This window comes from Mya arenaria, chromosome 17, assembly GCF_026914265.1.
Source record: "Mya arenaria isolate MELC-2E11 chromosome 17, ASM2691426v1".
NCBI classification, from domain to species: domain Eukaryota; kingdom Metazoa; phylum Mollusca; class Bivalvia; order Myida; family Myidae; genus Mya; species Mya arenaria.
This window is the reverse complement of record NC_069138.1, coordinates 48,409,735-48,429,930: the sequence shown is the minus strand read 5'-3', so window position 1 is coordinate 48,429,930 and position 20,196 is coordinate 48,409,735. Positions and strand designations below refer to the sequence as shown.

Sequence of the window (20,196 nt, the reverse complement as noted above, 5' to 3'; positions counted from 1 at the left end):
TGATTTTGTCAGGTATGTTCTCAAATATACCATGTCTAGGTATAAACTCTTATGGTAGCTACAGTAGTATACGAAATACTAAATTTAAGTGAGAGCCATCGCCTGTGATTGTGTTGATCTGAAACGCGATACTCGATAGTACCAGGATGAAAACGCGAGATGTGAGATGTCTCGTTATCATCATCGTACTCTCGTGTTATCATCAACGTACTCTCACGTTATCATCATCGTAGTGTCGCGTTATCATTTTTGTACTGTCACGTTTTCATCATCGTACTGTCGCGTTATTATCTTTGTACTGTCGCGTTATCATTTTTGCAATGTCTACCATCATCGTACTGTCGCGTTTTTATTTTCGTACTGTCGCGATATTATCTTCGTACTGTCGCGTTATTATCTACGTACTTTCTCGTTATCATTTTTGAACTGTCTAGCATCATCGTACTGTCGCATTATCATCATCGTACTGTCGCATTATCATCATCGTACTGTCGCATTATTATGATTATCGTACTGTCGCATAATTATCATCGTACTGTGGCATTATTATCATCGTATTGTCGCATTATCATCATCGTACTGTCGCCTTATTATCATCGTACTGTCGCATTACCATTATCGTACTGTCGCGTAATTATCATCGTACTGTCGCCTTATTATCATCGTATTGTCGCATTATCATCATCGTACTGTCGCCTTATTATCATCGTACTGTCGCATTACCATTATCGTACTGTCGCGTTATCATCATCGTATTGTCGCGTTCCCATCATCGTATTGTCGCATTATTATCATCGTACCGTCGCCTTATTATCATCGTATTGTCGCATTACCATCATCGTACTGTCGCGTTACCATCATCGTATTGGCGCGTTACCATTGTCGTACTGTCGCATTATCATCATCGTACTGTCGCGTTACCATCATCGTACTGTCGTGTTACCATCATCGTACTGTCGCGTTACCATCATCGTACTGTCGCGTTACCATCATCGTACTGTCGCGTTACCATCATCGTACTGTCGCGTTACCATCATCGTACTGTCGCGTTACCATCATCGTACTGTCGCGTTACCATCATCGTACTGTCGCGTTACCATCATCGTACTGTCGCGTTACCATCATCGTACTATCGCGTTACCATCATCGTACTGTCGCGTTACTATCATCGTACTGTCGCGTTACCATCATCGTACTGTCGCGTTACCACCATCGTACTGTCGCATTATGATCATCGTTCTGTCATGTTACCATCCTCGTACTATCGAGTATCGCGTGTAAGAACTACACATTCAAGGCGGAAGCTCTAACAGAATTCCGTAGTTTACACCATTGCCATCACAGTGTATGAATTGAAAGCAAAACATGCACACCATCGATCCTAATTTATCAAATATAGCAAATTCATTTCTTATTTGTAGTTGAACTACATATATATGTTCTGAACACGCCTAACATAACGGAACGATAACAACAATTTTTATGAAATTCAGATTTTGACATTGTAAGATTTAAAGGTCTAGCATGTTAACTAACAAATAACAAATTACAAGGTTATTGTTAACTTATGAATTTGCATGTACGTAATTCCATATGAGATGACCCGTGTCTCGTTTTAGTTTAAACATTATATATTTTACAACGATTGTGAAGAAAGCTATGATAGCTTATACTAAGTCACTCTCGTTGGCACGATGTTGCGCGAGAGTGTGGTCTTGTGTTGTGAGTCTCGTTTTAGTCAGCCATCAGTGTGGTGTATGTTTTGTTAGGAACAATGCTCTGTACGGAATCTTTTACGACAATTTTTATTTACTCCGTTGAAAAAGAACGCGATTGTTTTTCGGCTGGAGAATTCATATTTAACCAATATAGCTTATTTGTTTGTGTATGTTTTTGATTTTTGGAATAGCATTTATAACAACATATAATATCATTATGATATATAAAAGTCACAGAAATGATGCTATTTGTAATAACTAACATTTCGCGTTTACAAATGATAAGGGGGTCAACTAAAGTACACACAGTGCTTGTTGATCATGATAAGATAGTAACTCTACATAATTATTGAACTTTTTTGAGGCCCGTCAGATAACCTAAATGTGGGGTTCAGAGTGATCTGGTGCTAAAGGTTTCCGACTCTTCCAAGAGTTTATGGGTTCGATTCTTACCAAAGGTACCTGCTGGACACAGGCACTGGTTTCTACACGGGAAATGGACACAGGCACTGGTTTCTACACGGGTAATGGACACAGGCACTGGTTTCTACACGGGAAATGGACACAGGCATTGGTTTCTACACGGGAAATGGACACAGGCATGGTTTCTACACGGGTAATGGACACAGGCACTGGTTTCTACACAGGAAATGGACTCGAGCGGGATTCTTTCAACTGTCAGCTTTCGTCACAATCGAGCTTAAAGAAATAAGTATAAACTATCAACAACAACAACAACAACAACAACAACATGAACAACAACAACAACAACAACAACATGAGCCCTATAGTACAAGCGTGCACGTGCAAATATTTCAGGCTGAATATATAGATCTCATTACCTTTATATACGTTAAAAATACAAAATACTAATACATTTAGAAATGTTATATTATGGAATATTTAAAACGAAAACATTAAATCATGCGCTTAACAAACAGACGGGAAAACATAAAAAATCTGAACATAAATGTTAATAAGGGGGAACTAGACGCAGGAAAATCCCATTGGATGAGTGAAAGAGATAGAGGATAGCGCCAAATTTCATACCGGAAGTGATGTAATTGACATGATTTAAAAGCATCCCCATATTGAGTGCGGGAAATCTGTATACACGCTTAATCTGATTGCGACCGCATTTCTAAATTACATATTTTTTAACAAAATAACGTATCGAATTCAGTCCACATTCTTGTGTTTGTACAGGATTATCATGTGATTAGTTTTAATCTCTCTATTGGTTAAACAGTTTAAATTTAAATAATGGTGGTGGTTCAATTGATTAGAATACTGAACACTCAAAATGATGAATAGATTTTCCAAGCCAGTCCAAAAATGAATCCGCATTTTTGCTTCGAAATGAAATGGGGGTTTAAATATAGGCAGAAAAGTACTCTCATTTATTCACACATAAACGGAACTTTTACGATATGTAGATCAGAGAAAAACAAGTTGATGCCACAAGCAAATAGTCTTATATCTGTTCATAAATTAAAGGCGGCGTCTTTGGCAGCGTCCTATACCATTTATGCACCAGTTAATTGTAACCACGGCTCCCCAGGTCCGGGAAATAGCAGGGACTTTCACTTTCGGTCCGGCCAAACCCGGGCAAAATCCCCGCCTTGCGGGGACGAACTGCTGGTGAACCCCCCGCCAAATGCCCCTGCACCCCAGGGACTCTAGGTAAGGCCCATTCCCCGCTATATTTGGCGCGAAGACAAAACCACCGCATTTACCCGGCACTGCGGGGCCACCTGGAAGGTATACCCCTGGACCCCGGGGGGGGGGGGCGTTTTTACAATTGACTTGTGCATTATAACAGTATGCTCAAACATACCAGTAATACACCTGACGTATATTCTGACGTCGTTCGACAGCTATTTTGTTTAGTGCAAGAAACCCAGGACAAACACACATGCAAGGTATTATTCTTACAACCATTTTGTTCCCATTTCACACGAAATGATAGTTTTTGATATCTCATCACCGAGTCCCTTTCCTGAGGAAGGGCCTCCGAGACATGGAAACCACCAAGTATATAACATGAAGAAACGCACAACAAGCCTTTACTTACACAAAGAGAGAAACTGATGTGTTTCCAGTATATTATTATTTTAGTGGGAGTTTTATCCGCTACCCAGTCAGTGACGGTCCCAGGGGTAACGACGACGGAGGAGTACCAGCAGTCCGCCATTTTGGACGAAGATGCGAGTTATATTTTGTTCTGGAATTTTAACGACACTCACATCACGTTCGAGGCCCATGTGAAGACGAGAGGTAATTGCTGAAATATTTCTTTAATGGGACGTTGTTGGTGGTGGTGGTGGTGCGGTGATGACGATGATTGATGATGATGCTGATGATGAGATGATGATGATGATGATGATGATGATGATGATGATGATGATGATGATGATGATGGTGGTGGTGATGGCGGTGATGCCGATGATGATGATGATGATGATGATGATGATGATGATGATGATGATGATGATGATGATGATGATGATGATGATGATGATGATGATGATTTTTGCCGTAGGTTGGGTCGGACTGGGTCTGTCGGAGAACGGCGACATGTATCCTGCCGACGTGGCTGTTGGCTGGGTCAACGCCGACGGAAGTTTAGAGCTACATGTAAGTACAATTATTATCAATACTACAAGCACACGTACACTGATGTTTCACAACCTCTATTACTCTCAGCTATTATAAAGCGTACCGAGTTTAGGCCGATTTCATAGGCGGGAAATGTAGGTCATATTCGACTTTTTGCTCATTCCGTCTACCAATCAAGTGTGACGAAATTATTAGTTGTATGTAATCTATGCCGTTCACCATTTTACTAAGTGAATGACAATGAAGTCCAGAGGTCCCGAAAAAATATTAGCAGGGTTGTTTTTTTTTTTATTAAAGACCGCTCGGAAAATATTTAAAACAATATGTAATTCGATTGTAAAGTTAAAAAAAACTCGGAAGAACTTTTCATATATTCTGTTGTAGTAATATCAAATTATTAAAACTAGAATAGTGATCGTTACATGTTTTCGTGACAGAAGTCGGGACTGTTTTAATAGAAGAATGAAGTTCCTTACACACCATTAAAAATGTTCTTTCTTTTATATGATTATCAATATAGTTCATCTATTTGTTCAAACGATGAACGTCCTCTTGTTTAGGATATGCACACGACAGGTCACCGGCCCCCGGTTCTAGACGCCTCTCAGGACTGGTTCCCGGTTCTTGGAATGGAGAACGACTTTGGAACTGTACTTAAGATAGTCCGCAAGATCAAGACGTGTGACAAGGCTGATGATAAGAATATCAATGTATGTAAATGCTATACGTGCTAAATATGTTTTGTTGGATTCACATTTCTGAAATAATTTTAAAACTATTTCAGAAATAAGCAATTTCATTGAATGTTCCGACGGTCTAAACCGTATAAGTATTAAAGTTTGATCTTAAACTCGTATTTGTATAACTTAGGATGAGACTGTTGTAGTGGTTTAGATGTCCGCCACACACCCAGGAGGTTGTGGGTTCAATCAAAACAAAGCGAACTTCTCTATGGCGTCTTAAAACACTCATTAGTACTGGTTCGAACCAAAAAACGGACTGCGATTCTGTATTATATCGGGTTTGATCACAATCAAGCTCAAATATATAGAAATTAAGCATAAGTTACGTATTAGCATGCTAATTAGGCTACCAGAGGTTGTAATATCAGTTAGGATGGGGAAAAGGGATATAATAATGTACATAAGTGGTATAGTTTAACCATCCATGGTACATAATCTCGCTACACGCACGAAACGCGATTTGGAAAGTGTGTTCAGCAATGTGTATCATTATCGAATGCTTTAAACTTAGAGGTGTGTGTAACCTTGCGCCAACGTTAGATGTCTAAGACCGCATTTTGATGGTTCTAACTGTCATCACATTCTTTTCCTTTTCTTTTCACTCGTCCATAGATAGGAACCAACAGAGTGATCTTTGCATACGGTGACTCGGACCCCCTCTCCCCACAAGAGCTGCATTACCATGGCAACCACAGGGGAACAAAGAGCATGTACTTTATCAACCCTGACAAGGGCGAGTCCAACATTTCCCCCACAGAGAAGGTCAAGCATCTGGACTTCCTTAATGACAACGTATGTACAAACACATATGAAAACAAATAGTCTCTTTATCATTTTTCATGAAAACAAAGGAATTAACGATGTCTTATTTTTAGGACATACCACCCCTAATCAGGACATCTCACTTAAAATTATATACATTATATACAATGTATATATATATGTCGTTTTATGAGAGATTGGAGAAATATAAGTTAAAGTCTTTGTGACCAAAACCTACCAGAAACAAGAATAGAGATCTTAAAAATATCCGTACGGGGTATATATGTTTCTTCCGATTACTTATCCGTCGTTACAAAGCTCTGCCTTAAACATTTCGAAACAAAGTATGTAATCGAAAAAATGAATATGCATGACCTTTTACTCAAGAAAATAGTATTAATCGTTAACTGGCCTGCTTTTTGTCAAGAAGAAATTGTCCATATTGTGTACGACTTCCAGTGACGGTCCGATTAATCGATTCAATGTTTATCGATTAATCAATGTTTTTTTTCCCGATGATCGAATAGTAACGAATATCCGATTAATCAGAATTTTAAGGTCACCGGTAACCGTCTTTTAGTTTAATTGAATGCATACCTTATAGTTTAAGCTGCCGAACAAAACAACGACGTACTTGTGCAAGGCGTTCTCTATTCCTCCCATTGGCAAGCATCATATGATCAAGGTAAGAAGCAAAGAGGGGAAAACAGTCCCGGGTGTAGAATGTGGGATCAATATTAATAAAGATTTGTTATGGGAGGGACATTGGAAGAATATCTCTCCTCCTCCATCCACCCCTCCCTCCATCTCCCCCTCTCTATTTCCCTCTCTTTCTTTTGGGGATAACTAGGGGATAGGGAGAAGATACAATGGAAAAAAATGTTGGATTGAGGACGAGGAACTTGCGGCTTAGGTGAAGGAAAATTGGGCGAATAATCGGGGTGGGTTGTAGGAGGGCCAATTTGGGCGGGTTGTAGGAGGGCCAATCGGGGCGGGTTGTAGGAGAGCCAATCGGGGTGGGTTGTAGGAGGGCCAATTGGGGCGGGATGTAGGAGAGCCAATCGGGGTGGGTTGTAGGAGGGCCAATCGGGGCGGGTTGTAGGAGAGCCAATCGGGGTGGGTTGTAGGAGGGCCAATCGGGGCGGGTTGTAGGAGAGCCAATCGGGGTGGGTTGTAGGAGGGCCAATTGGGGTGGGATGTAGGAGGGCCAATGGGGTGAATGATTTGAGGGATTTATAGAAAAAAGTGGGCAATTAATATGAGCGGTCGATTGAGTGAAGGGGAATTTGTAGAATATATTGTTTGTGTATTGGGGGGGGGGGAGTGAGTGAGATTATTTTTTTGTTTATTTATATTTACGAAATACGGACGGGGTCGCATGATGTAGGGGGATTTGGGCGGACTCGACAAAGAAAGAGGAATTGTGTTACTGAGGGAAAACAAGTGAGAGGGAGGTATTCTGACTTCATTGTCATAGGCTTTACATGCGTACTGATTTGGTTTGCTTTACCCGTGAGGTTAAAATGTTGTACATACTATATTAAAGTTGTATTGTTATGTTTTTGATAACGTTAACTGTTGTATTGCCTTATTTGAAATGTACAATTACAAGGCCCCTTTCTTAACATCTCCAGCCCCTTAACACTAATTATGAAATCTACATAATACATGTATATTCTTGTTGTATCGTATTCCCTAAGTACGAACCAGTTATCACCCCTGGCAACGAGAAGCACGTGCACCACATCCAGTTATCCCGGTGTCGGGAGCCCAACCCGGAACAGTACAACGGCTTATCAGAACACTGCGATGATCCCCTTAAGGTCAATAAGACCATTCCGAATTGCAGCAACTACATCATAGCTTGGGCCATCGGAGGACAGGTATGTCATGTAACAATTGTCTGCTATATTGTGAGTACATCTTGGCTTGGCCCATCGTAGAACAGGAATGTCATGTAACAATTGTCTGCTATATTGTGAGTACATCTTGGCTCGGACCGTAGGGGAAAGGTATGTTTTGTAGCACTAGTCCGTCATATAAGAACTACATTGTGGCTTGAGTCATAGGGGTAAAAGTATGAATTGTAGCACTAGTCAGTAAAATAACAACAACATCGTGGCTCGGACCGTAGGGGAAAGGTATGTATTGTAGCACTAGTCCTTCATATAACGACTACATCGTGGCTTTGGACGCAGGGGGAAAGGTATGTATTGTAGCACTAGTCCGTCATATAACGACTACATTGTGGCTTGGACCGTAGGGGGAAAGGTATGTATTGTAGCACTAGTCCGTCATATAACGACTACATTGTGGCTTGGACCGTAGGGGGAAAGGTATGTATTGTAGCACTAGTCCGTCATATAACGACTACATTGTGGCTTGGACCGTAGGGGGAAAGGTATGTATTGTAGCACTAGTCCTTCATATAGCGACTACATTGTGGCTTGGACCGTAGGGGGAAAGGTATGTATTGTAGCACTAGTCCTTCATATAGCGACTACATCGTGGCTTGGACCGTAGGGGGAAAGGTATGTATTGTAGCACTAGTCCGTCATATAACGACTACATTGTGGCTTGGACCGTAGGGGGAAAGGTGTGTATTGTAGCACTAGTCCGTCATATAACGACTACATTGTGGCTTGGACCGTAGGGGGAAAGGTGTGTATTGTAGCACTAGTCCGTCATATAACGACTACATTGTGGCTTGGACCGTAGGGGGAAAGGTATGTATTGTAGCACTAGTCCGTCATATAACGACTACATTGTGGCTTGGACCGTAGGGGGAAAGGTATGTATTGTAGCACTAGTCCGTCATATAACGACTACATTGTGGCTTGGACCATAGGGGGAAAGGTATGTATTGTAGCACTAGTCCGTCATATAACGACTACATTGTGGCTTGGACCGTAGGGGGAAAGGTATGTATTGTAGCACTAGTCCGTCATATAACGACTACATTGTGGCTTGGACCGTAGGGGGAAAGGTATGTATTGTAGCACTAGTCCGTCATATAACGACTACATTGTGGCTTGGACCGTAGGGGGAAAGGTATGTATTGTAGCACTAGTCCGTCATATAACGACTACATCGTGGCTTGGACCGTAGGGGGAAAGGTATGTATTGTAGCACTAGTCCTTCATATAGCGACTACATCGTGGCTTGGACCGTAGGGGGAAAGGTATGCATTGTAGCACTAGTCCGTCATATAACGACTACATCGTGGCTTGGACCGTAGGGGGAAAGGTGTGTATTGTAGCACTAGTCCGTCATATAACGACTACATCGTGGCTTGGACCGTAGGGGGAAAGGTATGTATTGTAGCACTAGTCCTTCATATAACGACTACATTGTGGCTTGGACCGTAGGGGGAAAGGTATGTATTGTAGGACTAGTCCTTCATATAGCGACTACATCGTGGCTTGGACCGTAGGGGGAAAGGTATGTATTGTAGCACTAGTCCGTCATATAACGACTACATTGTGGCTTGGACCATAGGGGGAAAGGTATGTATTGTAGCACTAGTCCGTCATATAACGACTACATTGTGGCTTGGACCATAGGGGGAAAGGTATGTATTGTAGCACTAGTCCGTCATATAACGACTACATTGTGGCTTGGACCGTAGGGGGAAAGGTATGTATTGTAGCACTAGTCCGTCATATAACGACTACATCGTGGCTTGGACACTAGGGGAACGGTGTACAGTGTCGCACTCGTCCAGAGGGCTGGTTTGTGATACTATGATAGTTGCGAAATGGAAAACTGTACATACGTTTTGATACTGTTGAAGAAAACCACATTTCAGTCGTAACAACATTATAGTTGTTCCGAAGGCAGATTGTAATCGAAATCAATCATAATCGGCGAGATAACCTTTCAGTTAAGATAATTATTTTGGATAAAAAAATTGCTATGGGGGAAAAACACTTTTATACTGATACATAATCACGTGTAATGTGTAAGTCTTTTAAGTCTCGTTTACTTGTACTGCAACTCTTAAATATAAGCTGTGACCCGTATTCCCTCTAGTCTCTAGTCAAATCTCAAAATCTAAAATCTTATTGTCATTGTCAAGATCCTTGACGTAAGCATTGATGGTGAAACTCGTTCAGTATGTTGTCAGAATGATCTAACATAAATCAAAGATACATTCTGTCATATCTAAACTATTGATTCTCCGTATCTTTGTAATTCAGACTCAAGTCATGTACAACCTAATACAAACTGCATATATCGCAAATGAAGAGTGACAACTTTCAGTAGACATACAACAGTATGTATGTTTTGTCATTCTATTTCATTAATTTTTTTTTAGATAAATTAGTGAACGAATACTTACATCTTTGACGTATTTTTGAATTAACCGTTTTGTAACAGAAACTACCTGCACAGAAGAGGCAACACACATTGCTTTAACGAAGTTTTGTTTCAGGCGTTCTATTATCCCGATAATGTTGGAATGTCTGTCGGTGCCGCCGACGACGGTAATTACTTCCGAATGCAAATTCACTATGACAACCCCGAAGCTCGGTCGGATATTCTAGATAGTTCAGGTTAGATCACTGATAATATGCATCGTTTATTTTAAAAGTAAATGGCCTTTTAGAGTAAATAGCAGTCTTCTAGTAAAGGACATGTGTTCTGACACCATCGGAGTGAGAGCGAGAGCGGTAAAGGTGTCCGCAACTCACCCGTGAGGTTATGGGTTTGGGAATCACCAGAGTGAGAGTGGTCTAGTGGTAAAGGTGTCCGGCTCTCACCCTAGAGGTTGTGGGTTTGGGAAATACCACGGTGAGAGTGGTCTAGTGATAAAGGTGTCTGCCTCTCACCCTAGAGGTTGTGGGTTTAGGAATAACCTGGGTGAGAGTGGTCTAGTGGTAAAGGTGTCCGCCTCTCACCCTCGGTTGTGGGTTTGGGAATAACCTGGGTGAGAGTGGTCTAGTGATAAAGGTGTCTGCCTCTCACCCTCGGTTGTGGGCTTGGGAATAACCTGGGTGAGAGTGCTCTAGTGATAAAGATGTCTGCCTCTCACCCTCGGTTGTGGGTTTGGGAATAACCTGGGTGAGAGTGGTCTTGTGGTAAAGGTGTCCGCCTCTCACCCTCGGTTGTGGGTTTGGGAATAACCTGGGTGAGAGTGGTCTAGTGATAAAGGTGTCTGCCTCTCACCCGAGAGGTTGTGGGTTTGGGAATAACCTGGGTGAGAGTGGTCTAGTGGTAAAGGTGTCTGCCTCTCACCCTAGAGGTTGCGGGTTTGGGAATAACCAGAGTGAAAGTGGTCTAGTGGTAAAGGTGTCCGCCTCTCACCCTAGAGGTTGTGGGTTTGGGAATCACCAGAGTGAAAGTGGTCTAGTGGTAAAGGTGTCCGCCTCTCACCCTAGAGGTTATGGGTTTGGGAATCACCAGAGTGAAAGTGGTCCAGTGGTAAAGGTGTCCGCCTCTCACCCTAGAGGTTATGGGTTTGGGAATCACCAGAGTGAAAGTGGTCTAGTGGTAAAGGTGTCCGCCTCTCACCCTAGAGGTTGTGGGTTTGGGAATCACCAGAGTGAAAGTGGTCTAGTGGTAAAGGTGTCCGCCTCTCACCCTCGGTTGTGGGTTTGGGAATAACCTGGGTGAGAGTGGTCTAGTGATAAAGGTGTCTGCCTCTCACCCTCGGTTGTGGGTTTGGGAATCACCAGAGTGAGAGTGGTCTAGTGGTAAAGGTGTCTGCCTCTCACCCGAGAGGTTGTGGGTTTGGGAATCACCAGAGTGAGAGTGGTCTAGTGGTAAAGGTGTCCGCCTCTCACCCTAGAGGTTATGGGTTTGGGAGTCACCAGAGTGAAAGTGGTCTAGTGGTAAAGGTGTCCGCCTCTCACCCTAGAGGTTGTGGGTTTGGGAATCACCAGAGTGAAAGTGGTCTAGTGGTAAAGGTGTCCGCCTCTCACCCTAGAGGTTGTGGGTTTGGGAATCATCAGAGTGAAAGTGGTCTAGTGGTAAAGGTGTCCGCCTCTCACCCTAGAGGTTGTGGGTTTGGGAATCACCAGAGTGAAAGTGGTCTAGTGGTAAAGGTGTCCGCCTCTCACCCTAGAGGTTGTGGGTTTGGGAATCACCAGGGTGAGAGTGATCTAGTGATAAAGGTGTCCGGCTCTCACCCTAGAGGTTGTGGGTTTGGGAACCACCAGGGCGAGAGTGATTTAGTGGTAAAGGTGTCCGCCTCTCACCCGAGAGGTTGTGGGTTTGGGAATCACCAGAGTGAGAGTGCTCTAGTGGTAAAGGTGTCCGCCTCTCACCCGAGAGGTTGTGTGTTTGGGAATCACAAGAGTGAGAGTGGTCTAGTGGTAAAGGTGTCCGGCTCTCACCCGAGAGGTTGTTAGTTTGGGAATCACCAGAGTGAGAGTGGTCTAGTGATAAAGATGTCAGCCTTTCACCCTAGAGGTTGTGGGTTTGGGAATCACCAGTGTGAGAGTGGTATAGTGGTAAAGGTGTCCGCCTCTCACCCGAGAGGTTGTGGGTTTGGGAACCACCAGGGTGAGAGTGGTCCAGTGGTAAAGGTGTCCGCCTCTCACCCTAGAGGTTGTGGGTTTGGGAACCACAAGGGTGAGAGAGGTCCAGTGGTAAAGGTGTCCGCCTCTCACCCGAGAGGTTGTGGGTTTGGGAACCACCAGGGTGAGAGTGGTCTAGTGGTAAACGTGTCCGGCTCTCACCCTAGAGGTTGTGGGTTTGGGAATCATCAGAGTGAAAGTGGTCTAGTGGTAAAGGTGTCCGCCTCTCACCCTAGAGGTTGTGGGTTTGGGAATCACCAGAGTGAAAGTGGTCTAGTGGTAAAGGTGTCCGCCTCTCACCCTAGAGGTTGTGGGTTTGGGAATCACCAGGGTGAGAGTGATCTAGTGATAAAGGTGTCCGGCTCTCACCCTAGAGGTTGTGGGTTTGGGAACCACCAGGGTGAGAGTGATTCAGTGGTAAAGGTGTTCGCCTCTCACCCGAGAGGTTGTGGGTTTGGGAATCACCAGAGTGAGAGTGCTCTAGTGGTAAAGGTGTCCGCCTCTCACCCTAGAGGTTGTGTGTTTGGGACTCACCAGAGTGAGAGTGGTCTAGTGGTAAAGGTGTCCGCCTCTCATCCTAGAGGTTGTGGGTTTGGGAACCACCAGGGTGAGAGTGGTCCAGTGGTAAAGGTGTCCGCCTCTCACCCGAGAGGTTGTGGGTTTGGGAACCACCAGGGTGAGAGAGGTATAGTGGTAAAGGTGTCCGCCTCTCACCCGAGAGGTTGTGGGTTTGGGAACCACCAGGGTGAGAGTGGTCCAGTGGTAAAGGTGTCCGCCTCTCACCCGAGAGGGTGTGGGTTTGGGAATCACCAGGGTGAGTGTGGTCTAGTGGTAAAGGTGTCCGGCTCTCACCCGAGAGGTTGTGGGATTGGGAATCACCAGAGTGAGAGTGGTCTAGTGGTAAAGGTGTCCACCTCTCACCCTAGAGGTTGTGGGTTTGGGAATCACCTGGGTGACAGTGGTCTAGTGGTAAAGGTGTCCGGCTCTCACCCTAGAGGTTGTGGGTTTGGGAATCACCTGGGTGAGAGTGGTCTAGTGGTAAAGGTGTCCGGCTCTCACCCTAGAGGTTGTGGGTTTGGGAACCACCAGGGTGAGAGTGGTCTAGTGGTAAAGGTGTCCGGCTCTCACCCTAGAGGTTGTGGGTTTGGGAATCACCACGGTGAGAGTGGTCTAGTGGTAAAGGTGTCCGGCTCTCACCCTAGAGGTTGTGGGTTTGGGAATCACCAGGGTGAGAGTGGTCTAGTGGTAAAGGTGTCCGGCTCTTGCCCGAGAGGTTGTGGGTTTGGGAACCACCAGGGTGAGAGTGGTCTAGTGGTAAAGGTGTCCGCCTCTCACCCGAGAGGTAGTGGGTTTGGGAATCACCAGGGTGAGAGTGGTCTAGTGGTAAAGGTGTCCGGCTCTTGCCCGAGAGGTTGTGGGTTTGGGAATCACCACGGTGAGGGTGAACTAGTGGTAAAGGTGTCCGGCTCTCACCCGAGAGGTTGTGGGTTTGGGAATCACCAGGGTGAGAGTGAACTAGTGGTAAAAGAGTCCGGCTCTCACCCGAGAGGTTGTGGGTTTGGGAATCACCACGGTGAGAGTGAACTAGTGGTAAAGGTTTCCGGCTCTCACCCGAGAGGTTGTGGGTTTGGGAATCACCAGAGTGAGAGTGATCTAGTGGTAAAGGTGTCCTCCTCTCACCCTAGAGGTTGTGGGTTTGGGAATCACCAGGGTGAGAGTGGTCTAGTGGTAAAGGTGTCCGGCTCTCACCCTAAAGGTTGTGGGTTTGGGAATCACCAGCGTGAGAGAGGTCTAGTGGTAAAGATGTCCCCCTCTAATCAGAGAGATTCGAGAATCACCTGGGTGCAAGTGGTCTTTTATCAATACAAATGAGTATAAACAAAATGGTCCTTTCCATAGGGCTACGGATCACGATAACACCCGACCTTCGATCCCAGGAAGCTGGAATGTTGGAGATTGGAATGATTGCGAATATCCGCCAGGTGATACCTCCAGGGGAGAAGGACTTTGTCTCGAGCGGACACTGTCACAGCGGCTGCACTTCCATGGTGAGTTTATAGGTTGTTGAGGCTGGGATTGACGGACTGAGTTCGTTTTACCACGGGAGTGGACGGACTTTGTATTGTATGATAACTGTCAAAACAGCCTTTATATCATGGAATATGTTCAAGAGAGAGGGGCTTGATAAACTAATGTTTTGTACGTCACCCCCGAGGTAGTCATGGCGAGTTTGTGCGTGCCAGTGTTGTTAAAGTTATATCGAAGCGTTGACTTCTTATAGGAGGGGCCGGTCACCGGCATGCACACTTACACAATCACAGTACACTAATCTAAGTTTGAGTTATCATAGGTATGACAGTCACTTTGTCTATATCTGTTATGTACAAAATCGAAAGTGCTGCGCATGTATCATTATTATTCTAAATCATTCTACTATTTAAGGCCATGAACCAGGCAGATGTTCCGGAATTTAAGATCTTCGGCGCCCTTCAACACTCGCACTTGCATGGCGTTGCCATGAAAACACATCACTATCGCAATGGGACGGAACTTCCGCCTCTCATCGACGATCCCAACTACGACTTCAACTTCCAGGACCTGAGAAAGCTCCCTCAGGAAGTTAGCGTTTATCCGGTATGTGCTGTATTAATGTTATCCGATGCTCAAATATGTCTGTTTTTGATGCCAGATGAACGCATACTATTACTTTATGATTTAAAAGGGTAGATTTTCTTTAAAAGATTGCCAGATAGGCCATAGGCATCAGCATCCGCACCAGAAGCAGCATCAGAAGAAGAAAAAGGAAGAATAAAAAGGCAGAAGAAGAAGCATCAGAAAAAGGAAGAAGAAGAAAAAGAAGAAGAAGAAGAAGAAGAAGAAGAAGAAGAAGAAGAAGAAGAAGAAGAAGAAGACTCAATACTAATTTTTGTTTTTGAATTACTTTTCTAAAAATTTCTTTCATATATTTTTATCAACACGGTCTATAAAAGAGTCCACATTCAAAATTAGAAAAAAACCTGGGACAAATGAACCTTCTCCCAGGTAAAACATATTAGAACGTCATCACGGACTTTCAATTCAAAAACTCATTTGACCTCGGATGAAATAACGACTCTTTCACTAAGCAACCGAAGGTGCCCCGAGTACCATCCGGAACTCCTCGGCAATTTCCCATTGCCAGCAAACCCGGATGTATACCGGTACATAAGTAGAAGTAGTTCGTAAAAAGTAAGATCATAGGTTCAAATTAATTGTAATGTTATAACGTGCATGTTGTATATCCTACTTTAAATTAATTGCCAGTGAATGTATTATTGCATAAATATTATGATCATTAATTATAACTGCTGAATTGAAATTACTACGCGATCTACTTGCAGTGTAGTTAAATGTATGGTATGAGAGTTCTGACATTGTAACCATCCATATACATCCGAGGTTGTTTCCGCTGGAAAATGGCCGAGGTGTTCCGAATGCCCGATTGTTGCATAAAAAAAAACACTCGTTGACCTCGGAACTGTGAATCATGTAAGGCGGTTATGAGGTTCAATTATTTGAGATTGCACATTTGATCTTATCAATCTTCCAAGCAACTTTAAATTACTATAATATAATGACTTAAACTATATGATACTGGTTTTGTTTCTAGGGCGACAGTTTTCGGGTCGACTGCCACTACAATACGATGGACAAGACAAAACCAGTGCTGGTGAGTTCCAACCTTGACAAAAACGTACTAACCTCGACAATAATGAACACCAAGGGAGATCACTGTGTAGGGAATATAATTTTATCGAAAAATATAACCGATCGCCTTCATTTGACATGTTATGTCGTTGTGATTTACCTTGTCGCCTCAAAAACCTGTTAAAATTATTTCTTGATAATTTCTTCTTTCCGCGTAAATTTGAAGTAACTTTTAGATGACAGATCGATATGTAATGCTTGTTTTTCCATCAAAATTACAGCAGAAAGATTTTATTTTTTATGTTTTATTATTTTATTTTTCTACCGGATAGGCATTTCCGGTGAATTCAGCAGTGCTGGAAAACTATATTAATTTTGTCCCTCCCCCAGCTACTTGATGCTAGATGAGTCACGCACTGCGACACAATACATTTTATTTCTTTTAATATGCACTTTATGTAAGCATATTTATGATATTTCAATGAATGAGTTCCATAAACATTAAGTTTACAAAAATATAGCTTCAAAACAAAACGAAATAACCCGTTAGATTAAGGGAACCTCTTGACGTAAGCAGTAAATAAAATTTACTGCATGTCATGACTTCAATAAACATCATCGCACGCGCATTTTGATGAAATGAATAAAAGTGCATTTTTCTACTCTTTCTTTCGCAAAAAAAGTGATTTAAGGTATGCTAGATAAAATATATAGTATGTAAGTCGGGCCACATTACAGAAGCATCTTAAGTTAAAATTTTATCTTTTCCTTAAATTCAACAATTTCCTTAACTGATTAATTTCATTTAAAGAAAGTATTATGCTAATTGTACATTCTTCAATAAAAATTTTTGGACACTTAGGTTTTTAAAAATGAAAACTTCATTTAAGAGAACTAGTTTTTTAAAGAAATATATCAAGTCCAAATTTTACACTTAAGTTAAAATATGTTTAAAAATTCTTAAGATGCTTCTGTAATACGGACCCAGGTATAACATAAAAACAAATGCATTCGTATTGGCGGATTTTCAGCTTAAAACGTCACTATTTTTTGTAACATTTGCACTAAATCAATGTAAAAACTAAACGCCTGATTTCTTATTTAAAGGCGTGTGTATCTTCGCCTTACATATTCATGAACTGTCAGGTTTTTTTTTAGCAATAAATGATTATTGAAACTGAAACATGTTTCAGTTTTATCGATTATAGTCTGCAATCAAAAATATATATCTGTCACTATATAATGCAATGAAGATTTCAATGTATTTTTCGTTAATTAGTTAGAATGATTATTTTTTGTACTTAAACAACAGTGCAGATATAAATTGGTATCCTGTCCTGTATAAAACCATGGTATAGGTGGCCCGCCTCTCACCAAAGAGGTTGTGTGTTCGATCTTCACCAGAGATACTTTCTCATTGCCTCCCAAAAGGGTCATCATTACTGGTTTTCACCCAGGAACCGCACTCGAAAATGATTTATATTAGCTTATAAGACGTTGCGCAATCGGGCATTACGACAATGCACTATTGCAAAGGTTGGTACAATCCAGAACTTAGGAATACATTCAGTATTGTTGTATGTATTTCATGTATTTTTTTAGGGCGGTTTGTCCACTCAGGAAGAGATGTGTCTGACCATCGCCTACTACTATCCCAAAATACCCCTCACTGGCTGCATGTCCACCGCATCGTATGGTCCAAAAGGCATTTTTGTGAAATGGGTATGGCTTTACAGATTACGTAAAAACAGTGATCTTTCATTAATTGAATAAAAACTCTCCTAATTACCTTTCGTTGCTAGACTAGCTCTCAAGATATTAAAAAAAACACACCTTGAAACCGATTCTTAATTTCAAACAGACGGATTATTGCGATATAATTTCGTCACTGTGAATGTCTCGGCGCTAATTTACATAAATCAGTCGTTATTTAGCGAATACTGTATAAAGACTATTCATACAAATTTTAAAAACAGTTAGTTTAACAATTTGACCATTGCGGCAAGTGATGTCATTCGCAGGTCCAGCAGCAAATCGAAACGGCAGATTGGTCCAACGAAACTGTCGTAGACTGGTTTAAGACACAGCAGACAACAGCTGAACAGTGGAAGTTTTGTAACGGGAACCTTACGGTAAGACATCCGTGGGGTTGTTTCATTATCTTCTCTTTTTCTGACGCAGGGCTCAGCGCCCCACAACTCTTTGTAAGGGCAAGTGTTAGTGAAACTAAAGTTTTATTAAAAACGTTCATTGAGGGCGGCTCCTCACTAAAGGGACTCGCTCATGTTTTGGCCCCATTTTTTATCCGGTAATGCATCTGAAGACACTTATGTTATGACTATATTACTCTTTTATACCGAAATTGCAGAAAAATGAAGTATAAAGTATAAAACATATTGTGGTTTTAATGGGGTGCGAACTCACACCGGTATAGTCAAGGAAAAAATAAAATTCTGATGACAAAACCAGATGCCCACAAAGACTGATATACAACGAAACGGATAACTAAATATTAATACCTTTTGCTAAACTGCGTTACTAACGGTAATCAAAATTGCGGATTTCAAATAGGGAATATTATGTATGTGGGTTGATTCTTGGTGTTGTATCACTTGGAGTTGCTTGTGGGAGAATCCGTATCGCACTAAAAATAGAGTCGCAATGGCGGATATTACCGATTATGTACGATCGAAAAAAGTAACCCCGGTCTAGTGTGTACTACTGAAACAGAAAGCTCCAGTGTGTAATACGGGATTTTTGTCCGATCATTTGAATTTTTCAGTTAAAAAGTGCAGTATTTGACAGAGTAGGTATATAATAAGGTTATATACTTATCACATCTGTTAAAGGATTCCAGCCGTCAGTATCTTAGTAACTTACACTCCTTGTGGAATGCATCACTTTATTTCGTCATGCATAAAAGTGCATTTTACATGAGCGAGTCCACTTAAGCATTATGTAACTAATAATTTAGTGTGTATTGTAACCACGCCCCCCCCCCCCCCGGTCCGGGGAATAGCGGGGACTTTGACTTTCGATCCAGCCAAGCCCGGGTAAAATCTCCGCCCTGCGGGGACAATCTGCTGGTAAAATCCCCCGCTACCCAGAGACCCTAGGTACCGCCAATTCCCTGCTATTTTGGCGCGTTATACAAAACCACCGCATTCACCCGCTTACAATTGACTGGTACACAATGTGAATATAGCTTTAAGTACGATCTCATGTTAGAAATAGGAATCGATGTTTCGTTCGGTTGATGCAAGAAAAATGTGCCTATGCTAATGTTTTTTAACTATTCTCAAATATTCTCCAATGTTTGTATATACTTTCGATTCGAATGTTAAATAATATTCAACATGTGATTTTTTATTTACCTTTTTACTCTTGTTAGATTACAACCTACACTTACAGACAATGAAATTGCAGATAGGCAATCATTAAGTTCTAGACTTAATCATTGGAATTTCAACTTCGCGGGTGTTTTAAGGTCCGCTTACTACCACTCATCTGATACAAACTCCCTGCGTCAGATTTTGCATTGACAATGTGTCAGCCAATGAAGTTGAATTTAAGTCAGTTAGATGACCTGAATTTAATCTTAATGCTTCAGAAGGGCTCGTTCGCTATGCCCACTCTGCCCATCCTTAATCATTAAGATTTTAATACATGTCATCGATCTATTACAAAGAACACAATCTTATTGATCTAATTTTCAAATCTAGTTTCCAGCTGATTTCGAGTACAGATGGATACCAAACTACCCAAGTCAGAGCTACACTCCTCCCCAGCCGGAATGCTCATTATCCCAAGTCAGCGCATAGGATATGTTCGTCTAATAGTTGTAAATAAACCCCCAGAATCTTGCTCGTGTGTTTTTTTACCATACGCCACATTAAAAACAAAACATAACATATACCACTCTATAACCACCTTTAGAAAACAACAAAATCAATACCTTTCAATGGTATTATTTTTGAAGTCTCACCCAGAGAAGCACTTGGGAAGCCGATACACAACATGAACTAGCAACATGAGAAAGGTATGTCTAGAAAACAACACGACAAAAAATGCAGCTTACAGACATGGTCGACTGGCCGAGGAAAAACTGAGATAAAACCCTCCTTCTGGGGAAAACTCAGAAACCTC

The 20,196-nt window shown here is 42.2% G+C and overlaps 1 protein-coding gene across 1 annotated transcript; it reads left to right on the top strand.

Moving 5' to 3' along the window:
* The first annotated feature begins 2,214 nt into the window (after positions 1-2,214).
* Positions 2,215-19,901, top strand: LOC128223567 (DBH-like monooxygenase protein 1). The gene is made up of 14 exons (XM_052932843.1): positions 2,215-2,334; positions 3,821-3,995; positions 4,261-4,355; positions 4,898-5,047; positions 5,693-5,872; positions 6,447-6,527; positions 7,543-7,725; positions 10,278-10,398; positions 14,263-14,411; positions 14,806-14,997; positions 16,013-16,072; positions 17,653-17,772; positions 18,072-18,182; positions 19,773-19,901. The coding sequence occupies exons 1-14, from the start codon at positions 2,215-2,217 to the stop codon at positions 19,869-19,871; spliced, it is 1,836 nt and encodes a 611-aa protein (XP_052788803.1). The 3' UTR covers positions 19,872-19,901.
* Positions 19,902-20,196: the final 295 nt, after the last annotated feature.